Raw genomic sequence first — 12561 nt, forward strand, 5'->3', positions numbered from 1 at the left:
CTTCCAAAGGTCCTGAGTTCAATTCCCAGCAACCACATGGTGGCTCACAACCATCTGTAATGGGGTCTGGTGCCCTCTTCTGGCCTTCAAGCATAGACACAGACAGAATATTGTATAAATAAATAAATATTTGAAAAAAAATACTAGCAAATCGAATCCAAGAACACATCAGAACCATCATCCACCGTGACCAAGTCGGCTTCATCCCACAGATGCAGGGATGGTTCAACATACAAAAATCTGTTAATGTAATCCACCATATAAACAAGCTCAGCACTGCAAGACGAACTTTTTTGTCAACAAATGACAGGAGTGGGAAGAGAAGAAATGGCACTTCACATGAAAGGATCCAGCCAACATTAGGTCTGACTGGATGCCCTGAAGCAGGGCTACTGCAGAGCATCTCTGTCTTACCTAGAGGGTACAGGAGTTTAGGTGTTTGCCTCCGCCAGAGAGTTCCATCTTCATGAGAGAGCACATCGTGAGGCTTGTGCTTATGAAGTTCATTGTAGAAGGACATTTTATCCAGGAAACTGTATACCTGCCAACACCCAGGAAGAAACACATACACTCGTTCATGAGAAAAAAGGGTTCCTTGTCAGTTTTTTAAAGCCAGACCACATGTGCTTGTCCCCTAAACTACTTCTCCCAGACTCTACTCAGGCTCTTCTTAGAACTGCCTCCTGCTCTTCTCAGTTAAGCCTTGCCATTCTTTAACTAACTCAAGCTCCCCTTACTACCTACACACACACACACACACACACACACACACACACACACACACACACACACACACACACAGTTGTCTCTCTCTGCTTGCATCTCCTTTCTCTTTCATCTATCACCCACTCCAATGCTGGGAATCAAAATTAGGGCTTACAGAAGATGGGGAGGCACTAAGCACAAAGCACTAAGCACACCCATCTCCTAAATCTACTGTCCTCTCCCAAGCAGGTATCAGGCAACTGCACACTTATTCTCATGGCACCTCCAATAGGACTTAGTGAAAACATTTTTATGTAAACACGGAGCTGAGGTAACACCATGAATTGGCATCTTTCATTCAGTTTCAGACGTTTTTCCTGGCAGTGGACTCCAATGTAGAGTGCACCCAGGAGTCACAGTGGACCTCCGGCTTCCCTTCAGAGATCTGACTAAAGCACTCACCTTTTTGGCGGTGGACTTTCCTGACACAAGGGCTCGCAGCAATTGTAGAAGTGGGGAAAGGAGATGGGGGAACATCCCACACACGCTGTCCAGAATGATGCCAAGACCAGAGGTTGGTTCCTGAGGTGGAAAGGAAGAGGTCATCCCTCTTCACAAGTGCCCAGCAATCCTAACAAAATCTAGAAAGAGAGGCTGCAGGGATGGCTCGGCAGACCCATCTACAACATGGCAGCTCAGTGGTCTGTAACCCCATCCCAGTACCTAACATCCTCTTCTGGTCTCCACAGGCTGGCATGATGTGTACAAACATAACATCCACACAAATAAAACAAAAATTTTTTTAATTATTTTTTCTTTTTCTTTTGGTTTTTGAGACAGGGTTTCTCTGTGTAGCCTTGACTGTCCTAGAACTTGCTCTATAGAACTGGTTGGCCTCAAACAGAGATCTGCTTGCCTCTGCCTCCCCAGTACTGGGAATAAAGGTGTGCACCACCACCACCTGGCAAAAAAATTTTTTTTTAAGTTCACATCTTTAAAAAAAAAAACTAGCAATAACCTTTCCTTTACATAAATATACAACAATTTCTTAATAACATAAGACCTTCATATTCCACTGAAAAAAGGTATGAAAGTATCCATGACCTGAAGAGATTGCTTGTCTATCCAGTTCTCTCCTCCTGGTCACCCCTTCTCTAGGCAGACAACGTAACTCCTTCCGCTATACTTCTATTAAAGTTAGAACTACCTCAAGCCATGTCAACACTTAGCCAGCACACACAACCAACACAGATGCCCAATTTAACATGGTTTGTAACAGCATCTCAAGGAGTTAGCAGTGTCTCTGGAAGGAGGGCATAAGCCATAAACAGATCAACCTAGCTGGGATACAAATGAAAAGAAACTTAGCAGCTGGACCCTAAACTTCCAAATATTTCTTTCTTTTTTTTTTTTTTGGTTTTTTCGAGACAGGGTTTCTCTGTGGCTTTGGTTCCTGTCCTGGAACTAGCTCTTGTAGACCAGGCTGGTCTCGAACTCACAGAGATCCGCCTGCCTCTGCCTCCCGAGTGCTGGGATTAAAGGCGTGCGCCACCATCGCCCGGCTAAACTTCCAAATATTAACTCTAAAACTTATCACAAATGTTTTGACTATTCTGTTTGCTCTGGAGCAGCAGTTCTCAACCTGTGGGTCACAATACCTTTGGCGGGGTCAAATGACCCTTTCACAGGGGTCACTTAAAACCATCAGAAACAGAGATTTCAGCCGGGTTTATTTTACAGTTTATAACAGTAACAAAATTAATTATAAAGTAACAATGAAAATAATTTTATGATTGGATATTGCAGGATATTTGATCTTACTGTGTGAAGACGTGTTGCTGTTTTATCTTGCCTAAAGCATCTGACTTCTTTATTTAATTTTATTTTTATGTGCATTGGTGTTTTGTCTGTGTGTATGCTTGTGTATGGGTGTCTGTTCTCTTGAAACTGTAGTTACAGATAGTTGTGAGCCAGCAGGTGGGTGCTGGGAATTGAACCCAGGTCCTCTGGAAGAGCAGTCAGTGCTCCTAATGGCTGAGTCATCGCTCCCTGGTTGATTTAATAAAAAGCTGAACAGTCAATAGCTAGGCAGGAGAGAAAAGGTGGGACCCCCAGACAAAGAGGGACTTGGGAAGGAAGAGGGGTGATTTCACCAGGGAGACTGGGATAGAGTCAGGTACAGAACTGAGGAGCAGTAAAGAGCCATGTGGCAAATGTAGACTAATAGAAATGGGTTAATTTAAGTTATAAGAGCTAGTTAAAAATAAGCCTGAGCTAAGGTCAAGCTTTCATAATTAAAAAGTCTCTCTTTCATTATTTGGGGACTGGTAATCCAAAGAAAGTCTGACAAGAACAACCTAATCCAGTTGTAGGCCAGCACAACAGGAGGAGCTGTATTAGAGGGCTGAGAACCACCGCTCTACACACTGTCGCAGCACAAGTCTCTACAACATACTTACTGTTCCCCAGAACAGCTCCGGAAGAGAAGGGTCTGCCAGGACTTCACACGCTGTGTCAATCACATCCTGTGAAGAGGAGGAAATGGTTGCATGAACCAGTTTCTTTTTTACTGACTTACAGTTCTGGCACGGTGCTGCATGCCTATGAGCTATGCACTACTTGAGAGGCTGAGGCATGCACATCTTATCTGCAAACAGATTCACAAATTCACCTTCCTTTTTTTTTTTTCTGAGACAGGGTTTCTCTGTGTAGCCTTGACAGAGGACTCCGGTGCAATTCCCAGCACCCACATGGGAGTTCACAACTGTCTACAACTCCAGTTCCAGGGAATCTGACAGCCTCACACAGACAAAATACCAATGCACATTAAAAAAAAAAAAAAAAAAAGCTTTAGGGAGCCACAGATGTAGTTGAGAGGGAAACACTGCTCCACAAGCCTGACAACCCAGAATCCATGTAATGGTGGGAGGGAGAACTGACTGAAAAGTTGCCCTCTGACCACTGCACTGAAACAATTGCTCATGCACATGCATACACACATATACCATGTATCTACATACGATAAAATTATTTTAAAATCATTTTTTATAATTTTAAATTTAAAAATTTTCAAAGAGTAAAGCTAGAAATGGTGTTCACACCTATACTCTCAGTAGTTACTACTGACCTCTGAACCCCTCGAGCAATGTCAGACACAGTGGACAGGAGAGGTAGTGTCTACTTTGAATCCCAGCACTCAGGAGGCAGAGACAAGCAAATCTCTGAGTGCAGAGCCAGCCTGGTCTACAAACCAAGTTCCAGACCATCCAGCAATACAGTGAGAACCAGTTCCATAACAAAACAAAGAAAACAAAAACACCAAAATACATACGCAAGCAGGCAGTGTCAGCTCGCCTGTCAGTGGTTTCTTAAATTGTCAGGCTGTACATCCACAGTCTCAGCCAACCATGAACCAAAACCATTGAGGAAAGTGTCTGCACCATGTGGGAGGTTGAGAGCAGTCTGGGCTGCCCAGCCTTGGTCCCACCTGACTATAAAATGAGACTACATCTCAAAATACAAGGAGACAGGACAAAGAATATGTCTGTGTATCAAACACGCACCTTTCCTCTATAGTTATTCTCTATACATGATAGCATAACTATTTACATACTAGGTATAATCAGTAACCCAGAGCTAATTTCATAAATACATACCATGATTCTAACACAGAATTATATTAGAATTTAGAGTATCTGTGTGTAAAATGGAAAGGACAAATCCAACTGCTAACAGAATATGTGTGTGTGTGTATTATACACATAATATATAAATATATGTAATAATATAATTTCATCCTGTGTGATAGGATTATATCTTTTCTGTCACTTTCTGAACTTGCTACAATTTACATCTCATTCATACAATAATAAAAGAAAACAAATAATAAAGATCAAAACATGATGTATGAGATCTGAGGGGCAGTGTCATGACTGGAGTGTAAATGTGGGGCAGTCAGGAAGCCTAAGGAAAGCCAATTACTGACCTGTTGATTGCCCAGCGTGTGGAGCTCCAATGAGGTCAGAGCGAAGGAGAGGAGGCCGTAGACACACATGCAAGCGGTGCTCGTGGTGCACTAGAATGACAAAGGAGTGAGTGACTAAATCTGAGGAACACAACTCTTTCCAAGACTCAGCGTTCATAGCAATAGAGTCCTTGAAAACAAATGTAAAAGAAATCATTTAATAATTTTTCTAATTTAGTTATGAGATTAGGACACAGGAATAAAACCAAACTCAAAATGACCTAAGTTTTTGTGGATAAAAAGAAAACCACATCTAGCCAAGAGACTAGCTACCTACTAAAGACTCTATGAACTAATTCAAATGAGACACCACTATCTACCAACCTGCAGTACTGAGAGCTGCCTAATGGCTGGTTTCTGTTTTACAACTAATTTCTTTTCTTTTTTTTGTCTTGTTTGTGTTTTGAGACAGGGTTTCTCTGTGTAGCCAAGACTGTCCTGGAAATCACTCTATAGACCAGCTGGCCTCAAACTCAAGAGATCCTACCCCTGCCTTCCATGTGCTTGGATCAAGGGTGTGTACCACCACTGCCTGGCACACAAATTTCTTTTTTTTTAAATTTATTTATTATGTATATAGTGTTCTGGGCACCAGATCTCATTATAGATGGTCGTGAGCCATCATGTGGCTGCTGAGAATTGAACTCAGGACCTCTGGAACAAGAGTCAGTTCTCTTAATCTCTGAGCCTTCTCTCCAGTCCAACAAATTTCTTTTTTAAAATTCTGTGGTCCAGGGGGCTGGAGAGATGGCTCAGCGGTTAGGAGCATTGCCTGCTCTTCCAAAGGTCCTGAGTTCAATTCCCAGCAACCACATGGTGGCTCACAACCATCTGTAATGGGGTCTGGTGCCCTCTTCTGGCCTTCAGGCATACACGCAGAAAGAATATTGTATACATAATAAATAAATAAATATTAAAAAAAAAAAATTCTGTGGTCCAGGGTTTTAACCTAAGGTCTCATGGAACAATGGCTGGGCTCGTACTCTACTAAGCTTAGTCCCCAGCCCCAAAGAGTAGCTTTCAGAGCAACTCTCGGCTGACACCAGACAGGGCTGTCATACTGTCCTAAAAATCCCATGTGGCTTATTTGTCTCCTTCCTCCCACCTCATCCTTGGCAGCAGTTGCTCATGTGACAGTTCCCAGCATGTCACACTGCTAGAGACATACACTATGTGGCTTCCTCAAATATACTTTTTTTTTTACTTAGGAATATGTATGCATCAGAATTCTCTGTCTATTTTTCAATGGGGCATGGGCCAGGATGACTGGGACTCAAACCCAGGGCTTCACGTATGCTAGATGAGTGTTGTATAATGGAACGGTATCTACAGCCCTGTTCCATGTTTTCTCATGTCTTCTTCTTAACAGTGAAGAGCTGTCCACTGTCCTACTGTCAGAGTTTACTTGTAACTACTAAAGGGCATTTCCCCAGTTCTATATTCTGGCCACTATGCAGGTAATTGTGACAATGATGCTACAAACATCAACCTCCAAAACTCCATTTTCATTTGGCTTTTTAAAATTGTATTTGTTTGTTTGTTTGGCGGTGCAGATTGACTCCAGGCCAGATGAATGCTAGGTAAGCACCTGACCACTGAGCCTGTTCCTCATGTCTCACTTTAGCACATCCGTATGAGTTGACTCAATAAACCAGGCAAACTCTATCTGAACCCCAGTCAAGCCTCAGATGTCTCTCACTCATTCTCTGAGTTCCCAGTCACACTCTAGAACAGTGCTTCTCTCAGCTTCCTAATGTGCAGCCCTTTAATATAGTTCCTGAGGTTGTGATGACTCCCAACCATAAAATTATTTTATTGCTATTTTCATAACTGTAATTTTGCTACTGTAATGAATCATAGTGTAAATATCTGTGCTTTCTGGTGGTCAATGATGACCACTGTGAAAGGGTCATTGAACCCCTAAAGGGTTCTGGACTCACAGGTCAAGAGTCAAATTCATCATCAATTCAAACTGTTTACTACTTGCTCAGTATTACTGCTTGGGAGAAATTACACCTTCCTGGGTTTTCTAATGTATAAGTCAGATGGTACTCCAAGCAGAGCTGTGCTATAAAGACTAAGATGCCACTGGGGAGTGCTGAGTACACTGTCGACCACCTACAATTGCCAGGGAAAACTTTGTTACAAAGCTGGCACAGTGGTGTATGCCTGCAATTCCAGTCCGTGAGAGGCTACAGCAGGAGGCCATGAGTTCAAGGCCAGCCAGGGCAATATACTGAGATTCTATCTCAATAAAGAATAAAAATCACAACAACCCAAGTCACAGTTGCCATTGTTCTCCAGGCCTTCTGTCCTCATATACAACTCACATCATTTCCCCCACTGGCCAGTGACCGAAGCAGTCGAGTCAAGTACTGAAACACGTTCAGCTGGATGGCTGTGCCGCCTATCTTCCTGATCACACCGCTGGTCTCTTCAGGGTTCAGTGTGTGACGGAGGAGAGCCCAGGCCAAAAGTACAGGGGCATGATGTGGAATGTCTCCCAAGGTCAACATCACACGATCCATATCCTAATGAGGGTAGAAAGCATGTGTGTCTATGAAAAGGAGAAGTCCAGATCCAGTCAGGCATGCTGTCAATCTCAGCAAGCTTCTGCACCAACACTGCACACATCTTCACCCCAACCACCTTGCTGATACACCCGATCACTCCTACTTCACCACAATTCTCTCTACTGATTTTGTTATAATCTAAGTTTAAAACTTCAAAATCCATGTTCAAATAGAGAATTAGAAGTTATCAACCCAACACTTCTTGAACTTTGCATGATTCTCACTTTCTGTCTTTCTACTCATTCTAAGTCAGTATTCATCTTTTTCTTTTGCACAAACCCCACAAATGCCCATAATGCCAACGGTTTTGTCCTGGGGCTACCTGTTAGCGACTCGACTCCCTATTGCAGAATCAATTATCATCTCTGCACAATAACTCTGACTTCTCCCAGACCTGATTACAAATACAGAACTAAAAATGCTGTGCATCAGGATAGTTCAGTAGCTAAAGACTACCTATAAACTGCTGGGCGATGGTGGCGCACGCCTTTAATCCCAGCACTCGGGAGGCAGAGGCAGGCAGATCTCTGTGAGTTCGATGCCAGCCTGGGCTACAGAGCTAGTTCCAAGACAGCTAGGGCTGTTACACATAGAAACCCTGTCTCTAACCGCCCCCAAAACAAAACAAAACAAAACAAAACAAAAAACCCTATAAACCACCCGAAAAAAAAAAAGTTATTCCAAGTTCACCTGACAAATAAGCCCATCTTGAGCAAACTGGTGCAGCTCTCTCCTGTCATCCAAGGCATACTTGTGCAAGGACTCGATATCCATGCCCTCCACTAGGATAAGGGCACTAAAGTACCTGGAAGGGACGAACCACACCACAGTCTCATTCACGGTTTTCTGAATCTGCTGAACTGAAGATGTAAGACACTCAATATCAATAGTTACTAATGAGTCTTTTCACATTCTTTGTTATCACTAGCTTTTAAAGACAGAGGACCAAACCCAGGGCCTGTGTGTGCCAAGCATGCATTCCACGACTCAAGCTGCATCGCAGACCCTTGGAATGTACTTTATACTCCTGTTTCCAGCATATCTCAATTTCAAGGACTTGACACTGACCCGTGGCTATGTCTATTATTCAGGGCAGCTCAGAACTAGCACTGAAGGTTTCCATAGCTACAACCTACATTTGACCCAGCTCTCACTCACTGAGAAAATAAGTCTCAACGTATAGATATATCTAAGGCAGTACAGAAAAAAATAAATTCAAAGGCTACAGACAGTGATTTCACAGAAGACAAAGAATAGGCATCTTGCTTATCAGTGTCATCAAGGCACTGTGCCTCCAGGAGCTGCTCAGAAAGTACTCCTGTTGAATGGATGAATGACCCTCTTAGATTAAAACAGAAGGGGGGCTAGAGAGATGGCTCAGAGATTAAGAGCACTGACTGCTCTTCCAGAGGTCTGGAGTTCAAGTCCCAGCAACCACATGGTGGCTCACAACCATCTGTAATAAGATCTGGTGCCCTCTTCTGGCCTGCAGGTGTACATGCAGGCAGAAGACTGTATATATAATAAATAAAATCTTTAAAAAAATATTATTTATTTATTTATTTATTTTGCTTTTTCGAGACAGGGTTTCTCTGTGGTTTTTTGGAGCCTGTCCTGGAACTAGCTCTTGTAGACCAGCCATTTATTTTTTTAAATGGATTTATGATAAGTAAAGATCTTTTCAAAAAAAATCTTTTAAAAAAAAATCTTGATTAAAACAGAATGTCTTTGCTGGGCATGGAGGTGCACACTTAATCCCAGCACTTGGGAGGCAGAGGCAAGTGGATTCCTGTGTTCAAGGCCAGCCTGTTCTACAGAGCGTGTTCTAGAACAGCGTGGGCTACACTGAGAAATCCTAAATCCTGTCTTGAAAAACAAACCAACAAAAAGGATGTTTTTGGGGTAATGAGATGGCTCAGTAGCTAAGAGCACTTGCTGCTCTTCCAGAGGACCCTGTTCAGTTCCCAGCACTCAAATGGTGGCTCACAACCAATTGAACACCAATTTCAGGGGATTCAATGCCTTCTTGTTGCTTCCATAGGCACCAGCCACACAAATAGTACACATACATACATGACAGTAAAATACTCATACACAAAACACATTCTTTTTACAAAAGCAAAATTAAATGTTAAAATAAAAAAAGAAGGAGGCAGAGGCAGGCGGATCTCTGTGAGTTCGAGACCAGCCTGGTCTACAAGAGCTAGTTCCAGGACAGGCTCCAAAACCACAGAGAAACCCTGTCTCGAAAAACCAAAAATAATAATAATAATAATAAAAAAAAAAGAATAGGAGAGTTTTGAGAGAACAAGTCCCTTAATGACAGACTATGAACAGGAACACGTCAGCACATGCACCCCCCCCTCCCTACCCACTCAATGAAAGGGACAACCTTAAATCTCCATCATGACAGAGCCACACCAATGGTCTAAACACTGCAAGTTTCATAAACCACAACTCAAGCAGACTCACCCAATCCGATCTACAAAAGGATCCATGGTTTCATCCACCAGGTGTCTATTGGTCTGCCTACTACCAAATCCTTGCTCCTTGAACATCTTGGTTAGTACCAGTAGGTCACTAGGTGCCATCTCGAAGTATGCGTAATAAAGGAAAATAATTTCTAGCAGCATGGACTGCTCCCGGAGGCACTGAACAAACCATCGAGACACCTGGCGCTCAGTCTGCACCAATATAGAGAACATGGAAGACAAAGTTAAGACTAGAAAACAAATTACCTTTTTCTTTCTTTCCATTTTTTTCTCTTTTTAAATATAGAAAAAGTCTGACTAAGTATCCCTGGCTAACCTGGAACTGGTTTTGTAGACTAGGCTGACCTCCAACTCACACTCCAAGTGCTGGAATTAAAGAGGAATGTACCACAACATCAATCTCTAAAAATGCTATTTTTTTTTTTTTGATTTTTTTTCGAGACAGGGTTTCTCTGTAGCTTCGGTGCATAGTCCTGGAAATAGCTCTTGTAGATCAGGCTAGCCTTGAACTCATAGAGATCCACCTGCCTCTGTCTCCCAAGTGCTGGGATTAATGGCTTGCACCACCACCTGGCCTAAAAAATGTTATTCTTTTATTAGATAATATATGCATAATAGAAGATTTTAAATTACAAGAATAAAGTACAAAAATGATGTCCCTGTGCTGGGCAGTGTTGGCGCACACCTTTAATACCGGCACTCAGGAGGCAGAGGCAGGTAGATCTCTGAGTTCAAGGCCAGTCTGGTCTACAGAGAGTCCCAGGACAGTCAGGACTGTTAAAAATCCTGTCTCAGGAAAAAAAAAAGGGGGGGGGGGTGTGTGGATGTCCCTGTGATTTCCATTGCCCAGTCATCTACACTTTTGTACAAAGCAACCAGTCTTAGATTCCAGTCTCCTTTAAGCAGTGTGTCAAATGTAATGGCTGATTCAGCCTATATTCTCTCTCTAAACCAAGTAACACATTATACAAATAACTTGGCAACTTACCTTTTTTATTTAACAATGCCTCAAGGAAAACTTCCTATGACAGTATACTTTCCACTCCTTTTCACAGATGCATTTAGCAGATTTGCCACATAGTATTTAACTAGTCACTTCTTTTTAATGTTATATAGAATTCCTTGCATATAAATGTAATTTCAGAGTCCACTTGAAAGAATACCTTGGGGTATGTTTAACAGTTCCATGTTGTCCAAGGTGTGAGAATATGTGTGTGTGAGAGGGACATATCATGTTGTACAGGCTAGCCTTGAACTTACTATATAGCTGAGGCTAATCCTGAACCCCCAATTCTTGTACTCTGCTTCCAAAGTGCTAAGATTACGAGTGTACGTCACATCTAGTTTCTTACCAATCTTTGCTAACATAATCATGCTACAAAACCTACAGGACAATTTGGCAAGAACAGTCAGCAAACAAATGATCTGGACAACATCCAGCAGCCAGTATTTATAGATCACTACACACTACAACTGTTAAGAAGACATGAACATAGTATGTTCATCAATAAAGATCTCATGGTGGGCAATAAACCATGGAACAATCATTAGAGATATTCGGCATCAAATCAAGTCCTCATGTACCTGCTTGCCAAGTGCTATACCACTGAAACAGGGTCTTGTTAAGTTATTTAAGTAACTCAGTTGCAACCCAGACCAGTCCTTGAAAGAACAACACTTCTGCCTTCTAATCACCTTGTATTTCAGACCTATACTACCAAGTCAGGCCTGAGCACTTTTCTTATATCAGGTATTTTAAATAATTAGTGTTATTCTTTTTGCAGATATTGGGGTGGAGGGGAAGGCCAGTGCCACGAGGGACCGCAGCAGGTCACCCGAGGCCTCAGTGGGGCCATGGTGGGTGAGAGACAGAAAGATACACCATGCAGAGGGAATTTGGGTATAGACTTTATTTAGTGGATTATGGAGGGGACAGGGAAAGAGGGAAGGAGAGAAAAGTGGGGGGAGGAGACCGAGAGGGGAGGAGACAGGTAGCAGCCACCTCTTCAGAAGAGAGTACTGGAAGGAGGAGGCGGGAGATCAGCTTGTCTTGGTAGTAAAGGGGGTTGGGAGTGGGCAGGGCTTGTCTCTCAAAAGGACAGGGTACCCAGGTGACAGGCCAGCACATCATAACCATTAGCATCTGTTTTTGTTGATGTTTTTGTTTTGCTGTGCTAGATATTGAAACTAGGACCTCAACCATGTTGGAAAGTTTTCTACCACTGAATAGCACCCTCAGCAAGACGTGTTTTAAATGTTAATGTATTGTTTTCCAAACAACTGAAAAAAACAGTATCTTGGTGTGGTAGGTGCTGCCTATAATCCCAGCACTTGGGTGGTGGAAACTGAAAGATTAGGAGTTCAAGACAAGCCCTGGCTGGAAATTTAGGATAAAATGATCAGAATAATATTATACATAGTAGAAAATGATCATAAAGAAATTAAAGCTAGCCAGGCAATGGTGGCACACCCCTTTAATCCCAGCACTGGAGGCAAAGACAGGCTGTGAGGTTTGAGGTCAGCATGGTCTATAGAGCAAGTTTCAGGACAGGCAGGGCAATACTGAAAAACCCTGTCTTGAAAAAACAAAACAGGGGCTGGAGAGATAGCTCAGCGGTTAAGAGCACTGACTGCTCTTCCAGAGGACCCAGGTTCGATTCCCAGCACCCACATGGCAGCTCACAACTGTCTGAAAATGCAGTTCCATGAGATCTGACACCTTCACACCAACGAACATAATAAAGTTAAATAAAAAAAGTTTAAAAAA

General features: G+C 42.5%; 1 protein-coding gene across 1 annotated transcript in view; it reads right to left on the reverse strand.

Moving 5' to 3' along the window:
- The window catches only part of Nup188 (nucleoporin 188), a 55629-nt gene that overhangs the window by 23960 nt on the left and 19108 nt on the right, over positions 1-12561 (reverse strand). The window contains exons 9-15 of the mRNA XM_005346137.2: positions 9775-9986; positions 7993-8107; positions 7060-7260; positions 4691-4780; positions 3165-3230; positions 1168-1287; positions 415-541 (exon numbers count right to left, since the gene is read on the reverse strand). Of these exons, the coding sequence (XP_005346194.1) occupies positions 415-541; positions 1168-1287; positions 3165-3230; positions 4691-4780; positions 7060-7260; positions 7993-8107; positions 9775-9986 (931 nt within the window). The remainder of the gene's footprint in view (positions 1-414; positions 542-1167; positions 1288-3164; positions 3231-4690; positions 4781-7059; positions 7261-7992; positions 8108-9774; positions 9987-12561) is intronic.

The sequence above is a fragment of the Microtus ochrogaster genome, chromosome 4, assembly GCF_000317375.1.
Source record: "Microtus ochrogaster isolate Prairie Vole_2 chromosome 4, MicOch1.0, whole genome shotgun sequence".
In the NCBI taxonomy this organism is placed as follows: Eukaryota; Metazoa; Chordata; class Mammalia; order Rodentia; family Cricetidae; genus Microtus; species Microtus ochrogaster.